Source organism: Cimex lectularius, unplaced genomic scaffold (assembly GCF_000648675.2).
Source record: "Cimex lectularius strain Harlan isolate CLEC.00 unplaced genomic scaffold, Clec_2.1 scaffold10, whole genome shotgun sequence".
NCBI classification, from domain to species: Eukaryota; Metazoa; Arthropoda; class Insecta; order Hemiptera; family Cimicidae; genus Cimex; species Cimex lectularius.
In genome coordinates this window covers 1,785,069-1,810,613 of record NW_019392665.1, presented here as the reverse complement: position 1 = coordinate 1,810,613, position 25,545 = coordinate 1,785,069, and the positions used below count along the sequence as shown (strand labels likewise).

Here is a 25,545-nt window from a genome sequence, read left to right as displayed (position 1 = left end):
TCATGTTTTGTGCTAAAAAATTACATTGCAGGCCATGATTTTTTACTTCTACTTCCGTGAGGGTTTTTTTGTTCGTTTACGTTTTGTGCTTAAAAATTTACATTGCAGGCCATGATTTTTTTACTTCTTTCTGCCCTGAGGGTTTTGTTGTTCGTTTATGTTTTGTGCTTAAAAATTTACATTGCAGACCATGATTTTTTTACTCCTTTCTGCCGTGAGGTTTTTTTTTGTTGTTAAAAGTTTTCTACAAAAAAATTACATTGCAGACCATGATTTTTTTACTCCTTTCTGCCCTGAGGGTTTTTTGTTCGTTTATGTTTTGTGCTTAAAAATTTACATTGCAGACCATGATTTTTTTACTCCTTTCTGCCGTGAGGTTTTTTTTTGTTGTTAAAAGTTTTCTACAAAAAAATTACATTGCAGACCATGATTTTTTTACTCCTTTCTGCCCTGAGGGTTTTTTGTTCGTTTACGTTTTGTGCTTAAAAATTTACATTGCAGACCATGATTTTTTTACTCCTTTCTGCCGTGAGGTTTTTTGTTGTTGTTTAAGTTTTGTACAAAAAAATTGCATTGCAGACCATAATTTTTTTTCGCGATTAGACATGTCCTTCTGGTGCTTTTTTGATTTCTGCCTCTAATCTTCTTATTCGATCTCTCGATATGATAATCTCTAAGTTGGCGATAAATTTTTTATATTCGTTAATATTGGTGACTAGAAACATTTACATTGCAGACTATGACGGAAAAACATTTTGTAAATATATAAAAAATCTGTTCCTTTTTGAAATTAAAGGATTGAAACTTTTAAATCAAGTTTTTTTCAGTTTTCCCTTTGGACGAGGAGAAAGTATTGCGTTGTGTCGAAAAAAAGATGCGTAAAGTTTTCTCTGGATTGGCACGTTTTTAGGTCTTCTGTGCCTTAAAAAAATCGAAATTTTTTTATCCCCTCTGATAACCAACCTGAATCCGCCCTTGCCGCAGAACACAAATTTTACCATTTTAAAAATGAATAAATGATATTTATTTACAAAATATGTACAGTATTTACACAGAAATTAAAAGACTGGCTTCAGGCTTTCTGCCTATATATCTGATCTAAAGTAAAAAAAAAGAACTTATTTAAAACATATCTAAATATTAACACAGAGGGGGGAAACCTTTACGTTATATAAGGGGTATCTTTGTGTTAACTCTGTTAATTCTGTTAGGTCGTGTTAACTCGAGAAAAATGATGACGTAGACTTGTAAGAATCGGCTAGTTAACATTGCTCGATCTAACAGGCCAGGGCCAATGTCGGATGTAGTCACATTGTTAGCCGTTAGGGCGTAGGTAATCAACATGGCAGCCATGAATTTAACAGCTGTTTTTCATTTGCGGTTATTATTATTCTTAAATACGGATTAATTAAATCAGACAAATACATTTCTTTTGTTAATTTCTAACCTGTCCTTACACTCTCATTCATAATAGATACATCCCATGACCTAAAATACCTCACATTAATAGGGGTATTCACTATCTTTGTGTTAACCCTGTTAACTCTGTTAGGTCGTGTTAGATCTAGAAAAACGATGACGTAGACTTGTAAGAATCGGCTAGTTAACATTGCTCGATCTAACAGGCCAGGGCCAATGTTAGATGTTAGGTCGAAAATGTAGTAACTTTTCTATCCGTTAGGGCGTAGGTAACCAACATGGCAGCCATGAATTTAACAGCTGTTTTTTGGTTACGCGTATTTTTATTCTTAAATACGCGTTAATTAAATCAGACCAATACCACAACAATATTTCTAATATTAGTGTGTTCACTAAGTTCACAAGCTTTGCAAAAAGTTATATTGTGGACTTGTGTAGAGACACGAGCCACCTCCTACATTGAATGCATGTAGTCTATCGGCGTCCACTTGTAAAAGAAAAGACGAGATCGTAAAAGCGTTATCATCAGCATATAGGGAACGTTTTGGCTTAATTTTTAGTTCAGTTACACCATTAATAAATAATTATTTAGAGATCGTGAGATGCGGTCTGGTGTGATGTAGGTTTCCGAAAAACATTTTCTTTACCTTCCAACGTTTCGATCTTTATTGAAATCATCTTCAGGGCTCAACGTTTGTTTTCTGCGTAATTTTGTCACTCTTGTGTGTCGTGTTGAGAGTGCCCCAGTGTCTCATCACGACACACAAGTTCGACACAATTACCCAGAAAACAAACACTTTGAGTCCTGAAGATGATCTCAATAAAGATCGAAACGTGGGCACGATAAAGGAAATGTTTTTCTAAATCCTACGTCACACATGATCTCCGAATAATCCTTAACAAACGTTCACTAAACACATTAATAAATAAATCGAACAATGTGGGCCCAAGGACAGAGCCTTGGGGAACACTAGCAGCAATTGGACGAAAGTCAGATGGAACGGCGTTAATCAAGACACAAAATTTCCTATTTTCCAGATAACTCCTTATTAAATAATCGAGGTATTTGGAAAGGTTATAACTGATTAATTTAAAGACTTTAAAAATGAATAACCGGCACAACTTGTTTTTCTCTCTATATTTTTCAAACATGGTATCATTATTTTTGTAACACTGATCACTTCTATTTGTATGTTATTTTCAAACGATTCAGAAAGAAAATGTAGTGGAAAGGAACGTTCTCTGATTTTATTTTTATTTTTGATTGCAGTACAGCTGTTAGAGGTTTTATAGGTTTTGTCGGCCAGTGGACAAAAGGCGGTAAAGTACAGGGCTTCTTTGACCCGCTACTGATTTTAACGATTATTGCTTCTGGACAAAAAAAGCCTCATCTAATTTCCTCATAACGGTTTTTTGAAAATGATCTGGCACGTTTTGCTCTCAAGTACCGTTTATCAGAAATAAATCAATTGTGGGTTAATGAAGGCGTTATGTTTATGGAATTTGGTCGTCACTAGTTCTGAAAATCGTTGGATATCGGTCGAAATTCTCATTTTGACAAGGCAAAAATCATAGCTCGCGAGTTTCTTTGAAGGCTCACCGCAGAATAGCGGTACCCAGTCGACCCGAACCTATCCAACCTGATGAAACTTGGCGAAACAGATCCTCTTCGTCTTTTATAAAGCAGAGGACGAATGGAGAGGAACGGGCGGGTACTCGGGTGGCCCGGCTCGCTTTTTCTCGCCCCTTTCGGCCCCTGAGGTTTTTTCGCGTTTTCTCCAAATTGTATTTTTCGCAAAGAGGATGATTGAGAAAGCGGCGTGGGTGGGGAGGCAGAGATATTGGGCTGGTCTGAGGGTTCACTGGTCTGGGGCCCGCTTTGGGATGTCCCAAATCTTCTTTAGATTTAGATTCGACGGCTCCCATCCCGGCTATGCGTGTTCACGCGCTTCGTGCCGTTCGGCACAGGTCTTTTGACGCCGGGGGTCTACCGTCTCGAAGTTATTTCAGGCCGAAAGGCGCCGAGGAAAAAAATTCCCTTCAATTTTAACCCAAGCAAAATTCACCCTTAACACGTTTTCCTCTTGTCTTACGAAAAAAATTGAACATTTTTGTAAATTTTACATATTAGCAAAGACTTATAAATACTTATAAGAAGGAGTAAAACAATATTAACAATATACGTAGATTGAAATTAAATTATATATAAATTTTCTTAATAACAAGGATATTCACGATGCTTGTAAGATGTTAACTCGTGTTAACTCGAATAGAGAAATGTCCAGAAAATCGTGAACACCCCTTCTTTTCTTAGCACGTTAAATGTTACTTTTTCCGCAATGCTGCGCGTGGCGATTGGTAGAACCAAAAATAAAGCTATAACAGTCTTTGAAGGCTCGTTGTTGTTTGTTATGGTTTAGTATTGTGTTAAATTGTAAGATGTCAGAAGTTAATAAAAAAGGTAAATTAATCAACTCTTTCATTCAAAATGCTATCTACTCACTCGAAAAGTTAGTAACAAATGACATGCTTCAATTCGTGTCGACATACCTAACCTGTTAACCTGTATCGTAACGTCCAATAGCCTACAACTTTATAAAATAAAGGATGTATGTACTATGATTGAGAGTATTGGGGCAGGTCAAAAATTAACCAAAGAAATGTATTGGTCTGATTTAATTAATGCGCATTTAAGAATAAAAATACGTGTAAACAAAAAACAGCTGTTAAATTCATGGCTGCCATGTTGGTTACCTACGCCCTAACGGCTAGCAATGTAACTACATTTTCGATCTAACATCTAACATTGGGCCTGGCCTGTTAGATCGAGCAATGTTAACTAGACGATTATTACAAGTCTACCTCATCATTTTTCTCCATCTAACACAAAGATGGTGAATACCCCTAATATTAACATACTAGACTAAAATGTTTAAAAGAAATAATCGAATAATAATTGCAAATGTATTATTCATAATAATAAGAACAGGTCACACTCATCATTATTGAAAACTAAATTAAATATAATATAGTAGGTAATAGAAATATGTAAAATTTAGAAAACAAAANATAAATATATATACACACACACACACACACATATATAAAAATATAACGGAGAATAATATTACTTAAGAGGAAATACTAAAAAAAAAATAATTCTAATAAAAATACAAAAAGGAAAGATTTGCTGGCGATTAATTTTGGAAAATTTTTTTGTTCAAAAGTTTTCTTAATCATATTAACGTATTAAACTAAAAATATTGAAATAACTAATCAAATTAAAATTGAAAATATATTATTAATGGTAATGAGAACAAGTTAAACTTAGCATTATTGAAAACTAAATTAAATATAATATAGTAGGTTATAGAAATATGTAAAATTTTGAAAAAAAATATATATACACCTATATAAAAATATAATGGAGAATAATATTGCTTAAGAGGAAATACTAAAAAAAAATAAATAAAAATAATACAAAAAAGAAAGCGTTGCCTGCGATTAATTTTGGAAATTTTATTTTCGAAAAAGTTTTCTTAATACAATTAACATATTTGACTAAAAATATTGAAAAAACTAATAGAATTACAATTGCAAATATATTATTAACGATAAAGAGAACAGGTTAAACATAGCATTATTCGATCAGATAGGAGATAAAGAAAATAACGCGAAATATAAGAAATATTTAAATTGAAGGGGATCAATTTATTTTCAACTTGTTGTAAACAAGGTTTCTGGCAGACTAGAAGGGACAATTGAGCAATAGATTTGTTTAAAGGCTATAACATTATTAACATTATGAGTGTTGCGAGTTACAAAGCCTAGCAACTTGAAAGATTTATTTCGTATCGGTTAAATTTGTAGGGAAAAGGGCATACTAACTACTAAGTATAATATTTACCAATTTATGTACAATTGTAAAAAAACCCAGATAAAAGTGCCCAAAAAAATACCTCACAATAGTAGGGGTATTCACTATCTTTTTGTTAACCCTGTTAACTCTGTTAGGTAGTGTTAGATCTAGAAAAATGATGACGTAGACTTGTAAGAATCGGCTAGTTAACATTGCTCGATCTAACAGGCCAGGGCCAATGTTAGATGTTAGGTCGAAAATGTAGTTATTTTTCTATCCGTTAGGGCGTAGGTAACCAACATGGCAGCCATGAATTAAACAGCTGTTTTTTGTTTACACGTATTTTTATTCTTAAATACGCTTTAATTAAATCAGACCAAACATTTCTTTTGTTAATTTCTGACCTGTCCTTAATAGATACATCCTCTATCCTATAAAGTTGTAGGCTATTGGAGGTTAGGATACATTTTAACAGGTTAGGTATGTCGGCACGAATTGAAGCATATATTTGTTAGTACTTTTCGAGTTCATAGATAGCATTTTGAATGAAAGAGTTAATTGATTTTTTAGTAACTTCTTAATTAACTTACAATTTAACACAAAACAAAACCATAACAACCAACCACAAGCCTTCAAGGACTGTTATAGCTTTATGTGTGGTTCTACTAGTCGCCACGCGCAGCATTGGGGAAAAATTAACTTTTAACATGCTAATAAAAGGAGGGGGCGTTCACGACCATACTGGACATTTCTCGATTCAAATTAACACAAGTTAACATCTTACAAACATCGTGAATACCCCTTTAGTTTTAAATAATTGTCTGCTAATAGCGGTTTAAACGAGATGGATAATCCATTTTCCCCGTTTAACCGAATATTCGAGCTGTTATCTGAGTATTAAATGACGGAAGATCAAAAATCTAGAATAGACGGATAAGATATCCTGGCATAGAGAATGACAATCGTGATGATTATGACATTATGTCGCATACAGTATTGAAGATCGAATTATCGGGTAAAAGAGGACGATTAATTTCCATGCGTGTCCGCATAATGGATAGGACCTGCTGGAGGGAGTGTCGTGGCATTTTTCCAAAAAGAGTGTATATACGACAGACAGAAGGACGACCCGGTGCAATTATATCGATTTTTCAGGAGGTTGGGTTTTTGTACAAAAAGTATTAAAAACTATCTGGTTTGCTCATCTGGAGGATCAGGCGAACCTCAAAATTCGGCCGAAAAGCGTGTTGGATGGGAAGAAATTAAAATGGGAAATTGGAGATGAAACATATTTTCGATCAGACACTGCATTTTCGTGCTTCAATTACAAAAAATTGGCGCATTTCAATTTAGTTCGATGCAAATTTTTCAGATTCATAAAATTAAAGATTATCTTATTACTTTTCTTAGCTTTTTCAAAAGCCTGCAAATTTTACTCCTTAATCAAATTTGAACTGTTAACCCTCTTTTAACATTTTCGTACAATACTTGTCTTTTGAAGAGGGAGAAAAATTCTTTATTTTAGTGATAATATGATTTGCAAAAATGTGGCGAATTTTCTATAAATTTATTGAACTGTACTGAAGAGGAAGTGGTACTCATTTTCCGATATAACAAATTTAGAAATAATACGTGAATATGAGCTTGTAATAAATTTATTTATAATTACGCGCATAGAGAGGCATTTTTTAGTGTATATCCGTGATAAACTGACTGACTCGGTCGTGATCTCTTAATAATCAAAAGCCAAAGATGATACCTAAATTTCAATTGATAATATGCCAAATAACCAGCTATTTTACTCAAACAAATCTTTCAAAATTGCGCAAATAAACTGGAATTTACATGGGGAAAAATTTAAATTTGACAAAATTATCAATAATTCCTCGGGAACGAGAATGAAATGCAATTTAGTACTATTTGCATCTGATCTCTGAAAAGTCGACTGATTATTAAAATTTATCACGACTTTGCAAGGAAGCTAGGAGACTGAAAGTTTCAAGTTCCATTTTCTCCGGACACTCCACTACCTACATAGATAAACATACAAACCATACTTTTTTATCATAAACGTCTCACTGTTTTTGTGACTAAATTAAGACAAACGCGATGACGAAAGTCTAAAAGGTCGCTGAAATTTGCTTATATCTGAATTTATGAGAAGAGATCCCACCTAAGTTCACCTTTCGTATAATCAGACTGATATTGCCATTGCAATTTTTCAACATAAAAACCAATGCTTGTCTTATTATCAAACAGTATATAATCGTCTACAACTATATTACACATACTATCGTTCTTCTTATCTTAGGGGTATTCACGATCTTTGTGTTAACCCTGTTAACTTTGTTAGATCGAGAAAAATGATGACGTAGATTTGTAAGAATCGGCTAGTTAACATTGCTCGATCTAACAGGCCAGAGCCAATGTTAGATGTTAGGTCGAAAATGTAGTTACATTGCTAGCCATTAGGGCGTAGGTAACCAACATGGCGGCCATGAATTTAACAGCTGTTTTTTGTTTACACGTATTTTTATTCTTAAATACGCATTAATTAAATCAGACCAGTCTATTGATTTACCAATTTAGTGATTAATGTTTCTAAATTAGCTTCCATATTTCTACTGATTTATAATCAATGAATCATAAAACACCATGAAGAGATTAGGAGTAGTCACGATCTTTGTGTTAACCCTGTTAACTCCGTTAGGTCGTGTTAGATCGAGAAAAATGATGACGCAGACTTGTAAGAATCGGCTAGTTAACATTGCTCGATCTAACAGGCAGGCTAGGGCCAATGTTATATGTTAGGTCGAAAATGTAGTCACATTGCTAGCCGTTAGGGCGTAGGTAACCAACATGGCAACCATGAATTTAACAGCTGTTTTTTGTTTAAACGTATTTTTATTCTTAAATACTAATTAATTAAATCAGACCAATACATTTCTTTTGTTAATTTCTGACCTGTCCTTATGCTCTCATTCATAATAGATACATCCCCTATCCTTTAAAGTTTAAGGCTGTTAGAGGTTAGGATACATGTTAGGTATGTCGGCACGAATTGAAGCGTGTCATTTGTTAGTACTTTTCGAGTGCATAGAAAGCATTTTGTATAAAAGAATTAATTAATTTTTTAGTAACTTCTGGCATCTTACAATTTAACACAAAAGAAAACCAAAACAAACAACAACAAGCCTTCAAGGACTGTTATAGCTTTATTTTTGGTCCTGCCAATCGCCACGCGAAGCATTGTCGAAAAATTAACGTTTAACATGCTAAGAAACTTACTTAATTCAACTGAGTCCAGAACAGCAGTTCACAGACTCATAAATGGACAACCATCTGCAAGGATAGGTCAGGTCAATGAATAAGGAAAACGAGAGAGAAGAAACGGGCATATGCCGTACTAGGCATGCCAATCGATGCCACTACTGCAAAATACAACCAAGTACCAGGAAGTGAACAATAAGCTAAAATAATACCTGGCCAATTCATGGTATATTGACAGCTGAAGACCGAACCGGCTTTAAACTTAGGTATGTACGCTTTAGTTTTCCATCTGAAAACATAGCAATTGACCACTGCGCCGTAGAAATGACTAACAATAAGTCATATTTAATCAGAACCAAGGATACACATGTGGAACCGATAAACTCAACATCGATTGTTAAATTACGAAACAGAGGTGTGGCCTATTTTTAATTAATTTCTGTTGCACTTCGCCGAGTTTTCGATCTTCAGGTGTCTGCAATAATTAGCAGTTACACTAATTGCATATAATCATTACGGATTTCACAAGTAAGTATAATTATTTATAAGCTCTATTAATAATTACAGATTGACCAAAAATAAATTACTATCTTTTACTAGTACGTTAATCAATCCGGCACGGAAATTTTTAAAATTTCTAATTTCAGTTAAAAAAATTCTTCACGGTTGAAGTAATAAACTACTTTTTTGGTACTCCTTTTTTCAGATTGTTGGTTTCATGAAATTCTGATAAATAGGCCGACCAAAATGATGAGAAACGATCAACACAAAAAATCCATAGTAGTCTGAACTGAGAACCGCTGCGTTCATTAAAACTTAAGGTTCTGGGTTCGATTCCCGATATAACCTTTGGGCTTTTATTCGATAATAACTAGTAAAAATCTATTGTAAAATGGTCTGACACCCACGACAATAAATAACTCAAACTTGACAGGATTTGATAGTGTGAACTCTGTTCTGTAAGCTTGATTGGAAATCAACAGGATTTTTATTCAAGCTTATTTATCCGTCAAAATTTACAATATTGTTCGGTTCATTTACTCTTTCCATAATTTTCAGCTAGTAGATAGAGAAGAAGATGGACTGGATGAAGAATAACAAAAGGGGGTTGGCCCCAACGGTTAAGGAGTTGACACAGCGACTCGTCTCTGTTAGGTCCCTGGTTCGAATCTCAGGGCTCCTGAAAGCAAACCCCTAAGAAATTTCAAACGAGCTTTGTCAAAACGTCGAGGTTATGACGTAGACCTTACTAGAGCCATTTCCTGGTGCATATCCCCAGCTTTGGCAGAACAGGCCTATAAAGCACAAGTTGTAATCGTTATGTCCTCAAATTCTGCAATCACACTTGTAACAGTTGGAGGAAGAATATCTCTGTTTTACAGCACGCTTCTCGTAAAATTGGCCGCAGTTTGAAAGAACAACCTCCTGACTGTAAAACACCTCGTCATCAAAGTCAGCTATCGTCACTGTACTGGATTCGTGACCTATGATCTTCTCCTAAGCTAGTACAAGGATGATAGTTTAGGTTTTGCAAAACTTTCCATGTTTAATGAGTCGGTAGTGACATCGTCTACCTGCAAACCAGACAGTCGTTAAGTCCTTAAATCGTGCCTTCGTTTCCTTTTAATTCTTCGTTTACCAGTATAAAATCGAATAGTTAAAAGAAATCAATGGTTTCTCTTATTGAACCTAACGGTTTAACATGTAATTATCATCAGGTCCGGGTAAATTTGTCTGATTGTCGCCGGTTTTTAGACGGCGTCTCCGAATTTTCCACGGCGAAGCCCCCGGATGGAGTTGTGTCCGTCCATCACCTGTTGATTGGGCCCATGGGCAAAGAAAATATGGAATTTTTCGATAACGGGGAGCCGCGAGGGGTCCGAGTTATGCGAGAAATGTCGGCGAGAGAACGGCGCGCCTTGGGGCCTGGAAAAGGGGGAACTCAAGGTGACGTCGTCATCATCATCATGGCCGTCTCCCCGCCCGTTATCTCAAGACTGAATTCCATTCCATTACTGAAAGGCAGACCCGGAGGCACTCGTGGAAAAATAATTTCCCTCGCCAACCCCCTGAAACACCCTGCGAGATCTGAACTTTTCCGAAATTCAGATTATACAGAAAGAAACTGGAAATTTTCGGATGGGAAAACGGGCCCCTGTTGCGGTTAAAAGGATGCGGCGGATCATCCTCGTCTCCGAGCACTCGGAAAATGTAGAACCGGCCAAATACGGATAAAATAAGTCATGTTTTGTAACATGAAGTATAAATAGGAGTACATTCGGATAAACGTAAAATTAGAGTCGATCGGTAAGAATATCAATAGTGAGACAAATAGACGCTGAGAGGATGTCTCAGATTGTGCGTTTCAACTCAGAACTGGGTTCATGATGCCCAGCAATAATGGATGAAAAACAATAGGAACAACGCACTCCTAAAAACGATTTTCTTGAAATAAGCTGACAATCTCCTTACACCCAAGAATTTTTAGAAACAGAGCAGACTTGCCCGTGGTGACTTCCTGCAAGTGATCCCCTTTTGACATCATCAATTAAAAACACTTTGAGGTCTTAATCAGGTCTCGTTTGCAGGTAGGATGTGTATTATCATAATTTGGGCTAAGTGCTTAATAATAATGTCCCACTGAAAACCAACTTCTCTATATTTAATGATCTTACCAGGTCTGTTTTGTTCTTGTCAAATTTGGGGTAGCAGTAGGATGTAGTGGAGAAATTCTAGATTCAGTATTAGAAGTATGGACTACTTATTGACTTACGAACACACTGGAACAATGGTGTTGAAGAAGTAAGTCCTTGGCAATGTACTGAGTAAGTCTTCAAGAAATTTGAGATTCAATCAGTAGGTAGACATATTTAAGGTTGTCTTGAATGATGATCTTAAAATAGGTCCAAAGCGTGCAGGTACCATCTAAATTTGTTTTCTTCTTCAAGACTATACCTTGATCCAAAGTGTTGGTAATAAATTCTAGAGAATCTCTTTGGTTTCATCTCTTCAACTCCTAGTTACATATTAGAGATATTGACGATCTCTGTGTTAACCCTGTTAACTTTGTTAGATCGTGTTAGATCGAGAAAAATGATGACGTAGATTTGTACGAATCGGCCAGTTAACATTGCTCGACCTAACAGGCCAGGCCAATGTTAGATCGAAAATGTAGTCACACTGTTAGCCGTTAGGGCGTAGGTAACCAACATGGCAGCCATAAATTTAACAGCTGTTTTTTGTTTACTCGTATTTTTATTCTTAAATATGCATTAATTAAATCAGACCAATACATTTCTTTTATTAATTTCTGACCTGTCTTTATAATCTCATTCATAGTAGATACACCCCACAGCCAATAAAGTTGTAGGCTGTTAGAGGTTAGGATACAGGTTAGGTATGTTGGCTAACACGGCGTGTCATTTATTAGTACTTTTCGAGTGCATAGATCATTTTGAATTAAAGACTTGATTAATTTTCCTTTTTTATTAAGTTCTGGGCTCTTACAATTTAACACAAAAGAAAACCAAAACAAAGAACAACGAGCCATCAAACACTGTTATAGCTTTATTTTTGGTTCTAGCAATCGCCACACGCATCATTGCGGCAAAATTAACTTTTAACATGCTAAGGAAAGAAGAGGGCGTTCACAATCTTACTGGACATTTCTCTGCTCGAGTTAACATCTAACAAACATCGTGCATACTCCTATATATAGAGACATCTAGGATCTTATTGATGTTATGCGTATAGAGGTTTTTAGATGTAACCTTATGCTTACTCCTTGAGATATGTAATAAAAGAACCCATCCGTTCAACCCCACATAACCTAAGCACCAATAATATCCCTGAATGGAATACTAAACTTGACACACTTCTCGTTAAAATCAAGCATATGTATAGACTGTTTCGGCATTCACTTGTTTTCAGCAGTACCTTGTTCATACGTGTATCTGAATTTGGCCGTTTGTTTTAAAAGAGCTGCGAACACCGAATGGATGAAAAGGCCGAAAAGATTTCCTCTTGGGATGGTCCATATTAAAAGAAACTCGCCTGCGCCACCTAAGACGCAGTTTTCTATCTAGACGCAAATTAATCATCCGGCCAAACTCTGATCCCATCCCACTTATAAAATATTGTAAACATGAATGGCAATAGAAGTAGGAGTTTGTTGACGAACTTAAACATAAATTATTTACCTTTACTTTTATGCTCTTGAATTTAATTTTCTTTTTTTACTATTGTTTTGTTGATATATTCATTGGCCTCCGGTAAAGCTTGTTTTACACGCCGTAGAGTGCTTATATGATATTTTATTGTAAATTTATTTTATTCGAATGGTGACAAAAAACGTTAATAAATTAATATTACTATAAATGTAAAATTCTGGTCGAGACATAATATGGAGATGATGTCTTAAATTTCAACCACGGAACTGGGTTCATGATGTTTTGCTGAGCATTAACTTGTGGATGAAAATAATAGGAACAACACAATTTTTGTCGAAAGAAAAGTCTTCTTCGTTTATTAATTTATTATTTGTACATGCAGATTTATGTAGATAGGAGAAGGAGTCTATGTACATTTTTGTATATTCAGATCATTTTATAACACAAGATTGAACATAGCATGTTCATTGCAACCAATGAGCAACATTGTGGATTGATGTTCATAGTTTTTTGTTAACCCTTTAAATATATACAGGGTGAATTGCTACTCGTGCTACAAACTTCTCCAGTAGATTCTTCACCCTAAAATGAACAAAAAAGTTCATATTGTCCATGGTCCGATTNAGTGGACGTCTAGATTGCACTTTGCGCCAATATTTGAATATCAATAGTTCACACAAATTCAGGCTGAACGCCACCGTCGTTTTCTTATACTTTCGAGTCTTTCACTTCTCAGTGGGTTTGGCGTCCCCTCGAAGAAATTTTACATTTCTACCTGCGTCCAGGGCAAAACAGCGTCCGTATATGGAAGCGGATTCGCCTGGCCAGTGCTTTCAGCTCATCATCAGACCAACACAAATACGAATTTTCGAGAGGACTTCTAGATTGCGCTTTGCGCCAATATTTGAATATCAATAGTTCACAGAAATTCAGGCTGAGGAGGTTCGTTTTCGAGTCTGTTTTAGTCTTTCACTTCTCAGTAGGTAACTACGGCGTATATTTTAATCTTTCACGTTTCAGTGGATTGTGCGTCCGGCTTTATTACTACGAGATTATATATGAAAAAAGAAAAATATGTTCAAATACATAAATTTTACGCCGTACAAAATGGTACATCAGACTTTTAAGACAATTAGAGTTTTGTTTATGTTGGTAAAATAAGCTCTTTCCCAATAGAAGTTAGTTGAATATTCTTGTTATTGTTTTGCCTTCGGGAACATTTCCAAATGAATAAGTTGTAATAAAATTATCGGTTTGATCGAGTCGAAACGTTTCTGTTTGGTATCTCAGAACACCTTGTAAAAACGCCAGGCGATAATCGGACGAATTGGTCATAAAATATTCCTACTAGGCCGTAAATAAATTACGTGTCATAGAAGATGCGAAAATTTTTCACGCCATTCGTGCATTACCATCGAAGGGAACTATGGTACAACATGTTCCGTCAAATAGTTGCATATTTTCATTTTTTTTTTAAATTTCAGCATAAAGAAGGATTAGGGACGAACTACGACCCGTCGAAATACTCGACCCAGTTGAATTTATACAAATTCTACGGATTTGCGCCTGGAAATAAAATAACCGATTGGCTCCGAACCAGTATACCGATCTTGATATTCGTTTTTGGTCTTGTGCATTTTCCTCTCTATGTAAGTATTGGAAAAAACCGGACTGCGTAAAACAGCCGAACAAGCAATGAAATTTTGCCGTATGAATAATGCATGAGTTAAAATGTTGTTATATAATTTGTTTAATTAAAAAAAAATCATTCCAATTTTAAAGTTCACACTATTGTTTATGTCATTAATTAATACCTGCTATGCATAAAATTATTATCGTTTGTGTTAGGTTGTTTCATTTCATTCTACGTGACTTCTGTTTTTTCAGCTCTTTTATTGACATATAAAAAGAATAAAAGTAAAAAAATTAAATTATGCTATTTCATATTTGCTGATTTATCATAAATAAACCAACATCAGTTACGGGAAAATTTTAAGGAAAACTCGATATGTATTTGCTCATCTAAGGTACCCATGATGAAGAAGAATATCTAGGAATTTCATTGCTTTTTAAATTATTAAAATATTAAATTATGCTTTTTTCTATTTGCTGATTTATCATAAATCAACCGATACGAGTCAAGGGAAAACTTTACGGAAAAATCGATACATATGTGGTCATCTATGGTTCCCATGATGAAGAAAAATATCTAGGAATTTCATTGTTTTTTAAATTATTAAAATTATGATATTTCATATATGCTGATTTATCATAAAAAAACCGATTCGAGACAAGGGAAAACTTTATGGAAAAATCGATAGGTATTTGCTCATCTAAGTTAACCATGATGAACAAAAATATCTAGGAATTTCATTGTTTTTTAAGTCATTAAAATATGGAAATTATGCTTTTTCATATATACTGATTTATCATAAATAAACCGATATCAGACAGAGAAAACTTTAAGGAAAAGCCGATATTTATTTGTTCGTCTAAGTTTCCCATGATGAAGAAAAATATCTAGGAATTTCATTGTTTTTTAAATCATTAAAATACGGAAATTATGCTTTTTCATATATAATGATTTATCATAAATAAACCGATATCAGACGGAGAAAACTTTAAGGAAAAGCCGATATTTATTTGTTCGTCTAAGTTTCCCATGATGAAGAAAAATATCTAGGAATTTCATTGTTTTTTAAATCATTAAAATACGGAAATTATGCTTTTTCATATATAATGATTTATCATAAATAAACCGATATCAGACGGAGAAAACTTTAAGGAAAAGCCGATATTTATTTGTTCGTCTAAGTTTCCCATGATGAAGAAAAATATCTAGAATTTTTTTTTACTGTGAAAATCTCAATAAGTACTTTATGATTACGGCTAGCTAGTTCGCAATGGGAGCGTTTAAATTCCTTCGTTAACTCAAGTTTGATTAAATGTACTTTTTTGCTGAATTGAAAATTTGAAATGAAATATATTAATAATTCATTAAATTTCGTTGTACGATTGACCAAATAATTTCTTTCAATTAAATAATCTTTATGTAAGGTGTTGGTTGAGATAAAAAAAATCAACGTCACGAGCGGGATTCGAACTCACGACCTTCGGATCAATACACCGCTGCTCTACCACTACAGTAATAATTTCTAAACTGTTTGCAAGATAATTTAAAGGTTTTGGTGAATAGTTTAAAACTTGTGTTCTGTTAATATTTGCTCGTTTGCTTAATTGATTCATTCGTTATGGTGTGTGTATAATAGAGGAGACCAAAGTTTTTTTTCTTACTTGAACGATATCCCAGTTTTCATTTATCCTTTTCTGAACGATTCTTCATAGAGAATAAGTTCACTAGTTTTCTTGGTCCGCTTGACCAATTAATATCTTTCAATTAATTAAGGTTTTTAGTTGAGATAAAAAAGTCAGTGTCACGAGCGGGATTCGAACCATCGCCGCTGTTCTACGACTTGAGCTATCGACTCCACCTTTTGAATTTTCCCTCCTTTTTGCCATTTTTCAATTCCATGCCATTGTTCGAATCCCGCTCGTGACACTGACTTTTTTTATCTCAACTAAAAACCTTAATGAATTGATAGAAAATAAGCTTTTTTTGTAGGTTAAAAATAGGGAAACGAACGGTGCAACCCAGACGGATATCATCGAAGCCTTTCACTGGTCCGTCGTGTACTGCATGATCATCGTTTGCATATTGTTCATGGTCAAGTACAGATCGGTTTACTCCGAGATCGACCGGATTATCAAGTCGGGGGTCTACGATTACGGCGAGGACTTCACGGAGGAACAGCAGTCCATCTGCGAAGGTGCTAATAAACTAGTGTTAAAGCTCGGTAAGCTGTTGACGATCGCTTTCATCGCGACCGTATCGACCAGCTTGACAAAGCAGACCATATTCAGAAGGAAGCCCGGCAGTTGGAACACGCTTTTCAAAGGATGGACTCCCTTCGTTATCAATACTTGGCCCAGGTTTCTTGAAAAAACTTTGGAATCAAACAAATTGATAAAAAATTGTTGTTTTTGCAGATATCTGATTGTATTTATAGTCCATATAATCATGATAATCAATACTTCAACTTCTGGTTATCTCCTGGTACTAAGCTTTTTAACTTTTGGAGTTCACTTAGTAGCACAATTGAAGAGTCTGAGGATAGCCTTGCAAGAAATTTTCCTCTCGGAGAAAAATCAATCTGAAGAACAGATTCTCGCCAAGCTGAAAAAATGCGCAGCACACCATGCCGAAATAACGAGGTTCTCGGCCAATTGAACCAAATCATTTTAATAATTTAATTAATGTTTGTTTATTAATTTGACAGGTTTTTTAATCTCGTGCAGGTTTATTCCGGCTCGGTAAGCGGTGTTTTGCCCATCGGCTCAGTCGGAATGATCTGCACGTTTTTGTACGATATGACCGTAAGTGGTTTGAATTAGTCAGCTTATGGAATTGTAATTGGCTGTTAAATTTCATCTTAGGGTGAAAATACCGTCGAGGCATCGTTCATGGTCATCCTTCCCGAAGCAAGTCTCATCACCACTTATGCCCTGATAGGGCAGTACATCACAAACGAGGCAGGTCTATTAAATTAAAATAAAGATGGCAATGGTACAATCTCATTTTACTTCCTTTATATCCAGTCTCTCCCTCCCACCCTCCCCCACCCCATCACTCACTCTCTCTCTCACTCTATCTGACTCTGCCTCTGTCTCTCCTTCTCCATCTCTCTGTCTCTGTCTCCCTCCCTCTCCTTCTCCCTCCCTCTCCTTCTCCCTCCCTCTCCTTCTCGCTCCCTCTCCTTCTCCCTCCCTCTCCTTCTCCGCCCTCTCCTTCTCACACACTCTCCTTCTCCATCCCTCTCCTTCTCCCTCCCTCTCCTTCTCCCTCCCTCTCCTTCTCCCTCCCTCTCCTTCTCCGCCCTCTCCTTCTCCCTCACCCCCACCACTTCATCTCTCTGTCTATGTCTCCCTCCCTCTCCTTTCCCCCTCTCTCTCTCTCTCCCTCCTCTCCATCTCTCTGTCTCTGTCTCCCTCCCTCTTCTTCTCCCTCCCTCTCCTTCTCCCTCCCTCTCCTTCTCCCTCCCTCTCCTTCTCCCTCCCTCTCCTTCTCCCTCCCTCTCCTCTCACTCTCTTTCCTTCTCCGCCCTCTCCTTCTCCCCCTCCCCTCATCTTCATCGCTCTGTCTCCCTCCCTCTCCTTCTCCCTCCCTCTCCTTCTCCCTCCCTCTCCTCTCCCTCCCATTCCTTCTCCGCCCTCTCCTTCTCCCCCCTCCTCTTCATCACTCTGTCTCCCTCCCTCTCCTTCTCCCTCTCACTCTATCTCTCCCTCTCCATCTCTCTGTCTTTGTCTGTCTGTCTCTCTCTATATGTCTCTCTTTTTTTTTTTCATTAACCGCTTCTAAACCTACAAACATTAGGAAGTTAACTTTTCAGTCGGAAAATTTGCGCACCTTTCTCTACGATATCGACTGGTACGCCCAACCGGTGTCCGTCCAGAAATATCTACTGCTGATGATGATGTCCTCGAAGAAGAGCTTGGACTCGAAGGGGTTCGGAGTGTTCAAGTACAGCCTGGAAGGTCTAACAGAGGTGAAAAACGTTCGATTGATGTCTTGCGTAAAATTTTTCCCTCGAAATTAATTGTTCCAGGTCATGCAGACCACCTACACTTTCTACAATGCATTGAACGCCACGAGATAAGAGGAAATGAGGAATAAATGCGTTAATTTTTAAAATCTAATTTTTGAGTAGAGTAGTGTACACAAATTGTAGATTTCGGCAAACAAAGCCTATATGTATGACATTCGAATAAATTCAAAGAAAAAGTAATTACTTAAGTATATGTATTTATCCATCAACACTTTTTCATTTAAACCGTCTTTTTATAATTTTCTACTTTAGCAAAAATACACTGCCAACCTTTAACCTGATGTTTTATAAACTGTCAGTTTCTCCAAACCGAAATTCGCACCAAGATGAATTGCGCTTTAATTACCTACATCCAGCGTCCTGTTAATCGATGTAATTTGAGGGAATTGTTGAGTAAGTTTTCTTTCTGTACCATCAGCTATTATTCTACTATGAATAATAAATAAATTGGTTCTTGGACGCACTAGGTGGAGAAGATTTCGTTTATTCTAAAATCAGTGTAGGAAGTTTCTTGAAAATAACTTGGTAACGTTTACTCCCTATTAAAAATCGTTTACACTGATGAATTCAGCTAGAAAGAGCCATTAAAAAAATGTGCATTGATGAGCATCTAGCTATTTGAGGTAGTTACGTTCCAAACCGTATCACGCCATCCTGGAGCGTTAAACTACACTTTTACGTTTTTCAAAAACCGGCATAATAATAAAAAAAATAGGTTTCAACATTGGGTAGAAAATCAATTCAATATGAAGCTGAGTTTAGGAAGGGTTACGGCACAATAGATGATATTTTTAATATATGAACGATAAGGGGTACTCACGATCTTTGTGTTAACCCTGTTATCTCTGTTAAATCCTGTTAGATCGAAAAAATTATGACGTAGACGTGTTAACATTGCTCGATCTAACAGGCCAGGGAATGTTAAATGTTAGGTCGAAAATGTAGTCACATTGCTAGCCGTAACCAACGTGGCAGCCATGAATTTAACAGCTGTTTTTTGTTCACACGTATTTTTATTCTCAAATACGCATTAATTTGTGGCGACCATTGTGGCAACACTGCCTAAAAAAGCAAACCTTCCTCGACTGTATTTTAGGCAGTGTTGCCAAAATGGTCGCCACACTATTTCCCTTCCCGAAGAAAGCAAGCACTGATAAACCACCTTCAGTCATCGACATCATGGATCGATGCTTTGTCCTGGGTGTTACTAGGAATGCGTGTTTAAAGAAGATATTCAGGCTACTCCATCACAATTGGTCTATGGGTGCAATCTTATGCTTCCAGGAGAATTTTTTCACGATGCTAACACTCAGGCACCTAATAATTTCGCTCAAAAGCTACAAGACATAGTGCGTAAGCTACGTCCATCTCCAACATCACTACATGCTAAGCAAAAACCTTTTGTGCACCCGGGGCCCAGCTCTGCCAGCCATGTTTTCGTCCGAAACGACACCGTGAGACCACCACCTTTACAACCACCATACGTCGGACGTTAAGTTCAAAAAGTCAAAAACAGATTCCAAAAATTTTTCGACATCAGGATGAATGTAGTTTCTAAGAGAATATCTATCGATCGCATTAAATCGGCCTTTGTGGACGCAACCTCTTGATAACAGCGGACCTCAAGTGCATCAGGTCCCAAGGATACAACAAGCAGAAATGAAAACCAGAAGAACATCAACGAAACAGACAAGCAAGAAGATGAAATGAACAAAAGACAACCTTAGAAGAATGTATGTTGCGATTATAATACATGCAAAGTAAAAAATGGCATTGCGCCTTTTGTACGTAGCTTATTAAATTTTATTTTATTATTAACGTTTCATAAGTTTGTATATTTTTTTATTTTGTGTTTTGTTTTGTTTCTTTTCTTCGGGAAGGGATGTAGTGTGGCGGCCATTTTGGCAACACTGCCTAAAAAAGCAAACCTTCCTCGATTGCTTTTTAGGAGATTATTAAAGAGTATCTTTTCGACCAACACGTGTTGTTTATTGTACCTCTTAGTGCATAAAAACTACAAATTAAATCAGCCCAATAAATTTCTTTTTTTAATTTCTGACCTGTCCTTATGCTCTCATTCATAATAGTTTTTAAGTTATTTAAGAAAAGCTAAGCTTACAAAAAAAGAAAGGTTTGTGATAAAGTCAGGTGAGGGCATTACAAGAAGCTACATTCCAACAGTTCACCACAGAAGGAACACCATCTTTGACCACACTTACAAGACAACTATGGCACTATGGCATGACATTTCATGACGTATGGCGATAAGGATACTAGGAAACGGGGTTTGTGCTCCCCAGGCACTGTAGCCTTCTGGCTTATTGTACCTTTCTGGTTCCTTAGTTTAGTGCAATAGACTCAATCCTTCTCCTTAGAACTATCAGTCATTGACTGTCGCGGCCACAATTTGATTCCCTATGTTTTGGTTAAATCTCCATTGAGCTGTTGCTTTGCATTCGAAAATGATAGAGGTGGATGTTTCTCCCCCTCATTACATAATCTGCATAGTGGGACCATCGTTTTATATGCCTATGTTGTGTAGATGTTTTCTCAGTTGGCGGTGACAGGTTAGCAGGCCTGTCACTCCTCTGAGTTTAGGACCTCTCCAGTTACAGCAGTGATTTTGCCAGTCTTGGTGAGGGTTTTTCATCATAAGTTTACTATGTCTAGCACCGCACACCACTAGAGTTTATCCACTTCTCCTTTTGTTTTGTTTGGAACCATCGCAGGATAGGTTCCGGGTCTAGCATGGTCTTGAAGATGCTCCTCTGGCCAGTCTGTCTGCTTTCTCGTTACCCAAATTTCCTCTGTGCCCTGGCACTCAAGGTATCACCAGGTTGTATATGCCCATGTTGTGTAGATGTTTTCTCAAATGTTAGTAGTCCTATCACTCCTCTGAGTTTAGCCCTTTCCAGTTGCAGCAATGATTATGCCAGTCTTGGTGGGGTTGTTTCATCATAACTGTAGTATGTCTAGTACCGCGCACCGCTAGAGTTTATCCACCTCTCCTTTTGCTTTGTTTGGATTCATTCTGCGATGGAGGATTCTATATTTGTTTTTGTTATCCCAAGGTTCGGGGCCTATGTATGGGCTTGCAGATCCTCCTCTGCCCAATCTGTCTGCTTTCCCATTACCCAAATTTCTTCTGTGCCCTGGCACCCAAGATATCATCAGGTTGTTGTGCTCCCCAGAATTTGGAGATTTTGGAAGCATTCAGTGACTAATTTTGACGTGATTATTTTACATGCTAATGCTTTAATCACTGCTTGGCTATCAGATCTTATGAGGATCTTTTTGCCAGTGCAACCTCCTTTTAAGATTTTCCAGGGCCCAAGCATTGATGATATACTTCTGCTTGAAAGACTGAAGTTTTCTGCCCTAATGAATATGATTGCTCATATTTTGTGCTCCGGTTCCTTCATTTGTTTTGGAATCATATGTATACCATATCATTTTATCTGATGCTCTCCTGTGTTCTTCCTCTCCTTTATAGCTCCTTGAGACTTTATATGATGTGAAGTATGTTTCGGGGCGCATACATTTATGTAATGCTAGAAGTGCAGCCAAATATAAAACGTTAATTGTTCGACTCGGCGGGCATGATTAGACGAATAATAAAAATAGGAGGTATTTTATGTCCACAGTTTTTAGCATTTGGGGTGATTTATTGCAACCCAATTACTCATTGGGTAGACCTCAATGCCCAATCTTTAAATCCTACCTTAAAAGATGATTCCAAAAAGAAAAATTGGAACGGGAAGAATTTATTAATTATTGGAATAGTACTGGGAAATTTTAGTCATTTACGTGCTGAAATAATATAATAACAGAAAATTTTTAATTGAAGAATTCAACTTTCAGTTAGGAACTTATTAGTAAACTTCCTTAGTTTGTGTCTGATTTTTAAACGCGCTTTTTGAAAATCGTAACTTACTGAAGATGGCGAGAAGCGAAAACATAAACCAGCGAATGTTCACAGCCCATCGATCAAATCAAGTGTACCATTTAGTAAATTATAAATAATAATAACTTTACTTATTAAAATTAAGGTTTTTAGTTGAGATGAAAAAAAGTTAATGGCTCGAGAGGGATTCGAACCCACGACCTTCGGCTTGATACGCCGCTGCTCTACCACCTGAGCTATCGTGACCTCGATCCACTCGGACGTCAAAAGTGAGTGAGTGACGTGAAAAATGGCAAAAGGAGGGAAAACTCATAAGGTGGGGTTGAGATGGGAAGTTGGTGTCCGAGTGGATCGAGGTCACGATAGCTCAGGTGGTAGAGCAGCGGCGTATCANCAGAAAAACATTTTCTTTATCGTGCCAACGTTTCGAGCTTTATTGAGATCATCTTCAGGGCCTGGGATTTACAAACATTGTTTAAATTTAACAAATACATGTAGGATGTGGAAAAAAGTGAATTTATACAATGCAAAAAAATATATTTTTAATATTCAATCAAAATGTTTAGTTTTAATGAAACAAAATTTTATAAATTAACCTCAAAAGGATATATTAATAAATATTTAAAATACTTACATTATCATTAAACATTACTCAAAAATAATATATTTTACTTAACTTTTACAATGTTTTATATAAGTACATACGTTAGTGAAAACAAGTCACGAGACTTTTATATGATCGAAAACTCATTTGTACGATTTGAATTTATAAAATTTTTTAAAAACGAAATGGATGAGAGCAATGGGCAAAAAAATCTATTTGAATAAAGTACTGTCTCGGGTCTTCAAATTTCCTAATGAATAAATTGTAATAAAAATCAATGATCTGACCCCCGACTCGAAGATGTTTTTGTTTGCTCTCATAACCCTCCAATCAAACCGACTACGAGCATAAACCATAATCAGGCTAATTGGTCATGAAATATTTCCCCGGGTCTTTGTATACACTCCAGACAGTGTAAATATCCTCGGATCGAATTAAACCTTCAATCGTATAATTTTGCGAGCATTAAGCCACATGCCTTCCTAAGAGAAACAATGGTAGTACTAAGTTTGTCCTAACATTGTATATTTTCCTTTTGATTTTTGTTTTCTTTAGGGTAAAGGAGGATCAGAAACGCACTCGGACCCTTCGGAATACACGACAAATTTCAACCTTCATGTCGGCTACGGATTTGCCCCTGGAAACAAAATCACTGACTGGTTCATTACCTGCATTCCGATCTCACTTTTAATAAGTGGACTTGTTCATTTTCCCCTCTATGTAAGTATCGCAGATAAGCATAATGCTTGGAAAGGTATTTTATCTGGCTGGGCGAATCAGAAAACGTTTCAAATTCGTTGCTTCTTCAGATAAGAAACAGCGACACAAATGGAGCATCTAAAATGGACGTTATTGAGGCCGTCCACTGGTCGGTCGTGTACACCATACTCATCGTGTGCATCTTTTTCATGGTAAAGTACAGCCATATCTACGCCGAGATCGACCGAATGATCAGAAGCGGGGTCTACGATTACGGTGATGACTTCACAGAGGAACAGTACTCGTTGAGAGACGAAACGAACCGAATCGTCATCAAGCTCAGGAAGCTGCTGACCATCGCTTTTACTATAAGTGTATCGTCGAGCTTGACGAAGCAGACCATATTCAGAAGAAAGCCGGGTAGTTGGAACACACCGTTCAAAGGATGGACGCCCTTCGTTATCGACTCTTGGCCAAGGTGTTTTAATCGCCAGGTTTTTTAAATTAAAAAAAAAATCATCACATGATCTTTCAGGTTCATAGCGGTTACTATATACCATTGTACTATAACAGCCAACACAGGAATATGTGCGTACCTATTTGTTCTATGCTTCTTAACCTTCGGTATCCACCTAGGAGGACATTTGAAGATACTGAGGATCGCAATACGAAACGTATTCGTTCAGAACGGACAAACGGAACAACAAACTCTTGCTAAGTTGAAAAAATGCACCGAACACCACCTACAGATCAAAAGGTTATTTCATCTCGTACAGATTTATTCGGGTAAGTCCAGTGGTATATTGCCCATCGGTTCGGTCGGAATGATCTGCACGTTTGTGTACGACATGACGGTAAGTGACAATCCCTGCCCCTATTTTGTTAGAGATGACGTTTAAACATTTCCCAGGGTGAAAACAGCAAAGTGGATGTTTCGGTCATGGTCCTTCTGCCCGAAGCGGGTATCATAACCATGTACGCTCTCATCGGACAGTACATCACTGACGAGGCAAGTTGTTAAAATTATCAATTATTAAAATGATAAATGAATCTTAGTCGGAAAAGGTGTGGGATTGTTTCTACGAGATCGACTGGTACTCGCAACCAGTGCCCGTTCGAAAGCATTTGCTGATGATGATGGTAGCGACAAAGAAAAGCATGGACACCAAGGGATTCGGAGTGTTCAAGTACAGCTTGGAAGGTTTAAAGGAGGTATGGTGAATCTTCGTTGAAACGAGACACAAAGTTCATTTAATTAATTATTTCAGATCATGCAGACCACCTACACGTTCTACAACACCTTAAAAGCCACGAGATAAACTAAATAACCAAGCGTAGTTTTCAGTTTACACAATAATTTTCAACGGTAGAAAGTTTAATAAAAAATCGTAGGTAAAATTTAAATATTTTATGTCATTGTAATCTAAAAAAGTACAAAGTAGACCAAAAATAGTACTTTTTTTATCCTTCCAGTTATAATTTCCTTTCCACCTCTTACGCTGTAGAAATAGGGAAAATAATAATCGTACATCAAAAAATTAGCAGGTTGGAGACTTTATTTTCCTCAAGTTTCTTTGTGTATTCTTCTGTTTATGCTGTACTGTTCAACCCCGTTAGTTAAATTGAAAATTGCAATTCTTTTAGTAAGTTTACATCATCAGATGCTATAAAAAATAAAATATCAGATGATCACTCCTTGCAAGCACTCATTTGGCCAAACCCTTCTTTTATTGGCCCTGTTTTTCATTTTTCCACTTTCTCCAGATTTGGGGATGATGGCCGAGTCGTCGGGGCGTCCGACTGTCTTATTTGTCAGGATTGGAATCCCTGCATATTCCGTGGAATTTTGATTGAAAATAATTTCAAAAAAGTACTGCGAAGACTTCTCGTCCTCACACAACGGTCGGACAATTAAGCTCGTCTTATGACAGGAAGTACTATTGCAAGAGTTGAAACAG

The 25,545-nt window shown here is 36.6% G+C and overlaps 2 protein-coding genes across 2 annotated transcripts in view; both read left to right on the top strand.

Annotated features, from left to right (window-relative positions):
* Nucleotides 1–18,542, top strand: part of LOC106667307 — a 54,443-nt gene extending 35,901 nt beyond the window's left edge. The window contains exons 2-8 of the mRNA XM_024225097.1: nucleotides 14,202–14,366; nucleotides 16,340–16,707; nucleotides 16,765–16,989; nucleotides 17,055–17,151; nucleotides 17,212–17,307; nucleotides 18,149–18,320; nucleotides 18,381–18,542. Coding sequence (XP_024080865.1) covers nucleotides 16,415–16,707; nucleotides 16,765–16,989; nucleotides 17,055–17,151; nucleotides 17,212–17,307; nucleotides 18,149–18,320; nucleotides 18,381–18,448 — 951 coding nt within the window. The 5' untranslated portion in view covers nucleotides 14,202–14,366; nucleotides 16,340–16,414 and the 3' untranslated portion in view covers nucleotides 18,449–18,542. The remainder of the gene's footprint in view (nucleotides 1–14,201; nucleotides 14,367–16,339; nucleotides 16,708–16,764; nucleotides 16,990–17,054; nucleotides 17,152–17,211; nucleotides 17,308–18,148; nucleotides 18,321–18,380) is intronic.
* A 4,775-nt stretch (nucleotides 18,543–23,317) lies between these two features.
* Nucleotides 23,318–25,020, top strand: LOC106667308. Its single transcript, XM_014395179.1, has 7 exons — nucleotides 23,318–23,385; nucleotides 23,444–23,608; nucleotides 23,698–24,065; nucleotides 24,123–24,441; nucleotides 24,498–24,596; nucleotides 24,644–24,799; nucleotides 24,856–25,020. Exons 1-7 carry the CDS (start codon nucleotides 23,383–23,385, stop codon nucleotides 24,904–24,906), a joined length of 1,161 nt encoding a protein of 386 aa, XP_014250665.1. The 5' UTR covers nucleotides 23,318–23,382; the 3' UTR covers nucleotides 24,907–25,020.
* Nucleotides 25,021–25,545: the final 525 nt, after the last annotated feature.

Excerpts from the sequence above, each read along its gene's own strand:
- LOC106667308 (XM_014395179.1), top strand. Across the intron at positions 24,442-24,497 it reads CGTTTGTGTACGACATGACG|GGTGAAAACAGCAAAGTGGA; the intron begins GTAAGTGACAAT and ends AACATTTCCCAG. Across the intron at positions 24,800-24,855 it reads GCTTGGAAGGTTTAAAGGAG|ATCATGCAGACCACCTACAC; the intron begins GTATGGTGAATC and ends TAATTATTTCAG.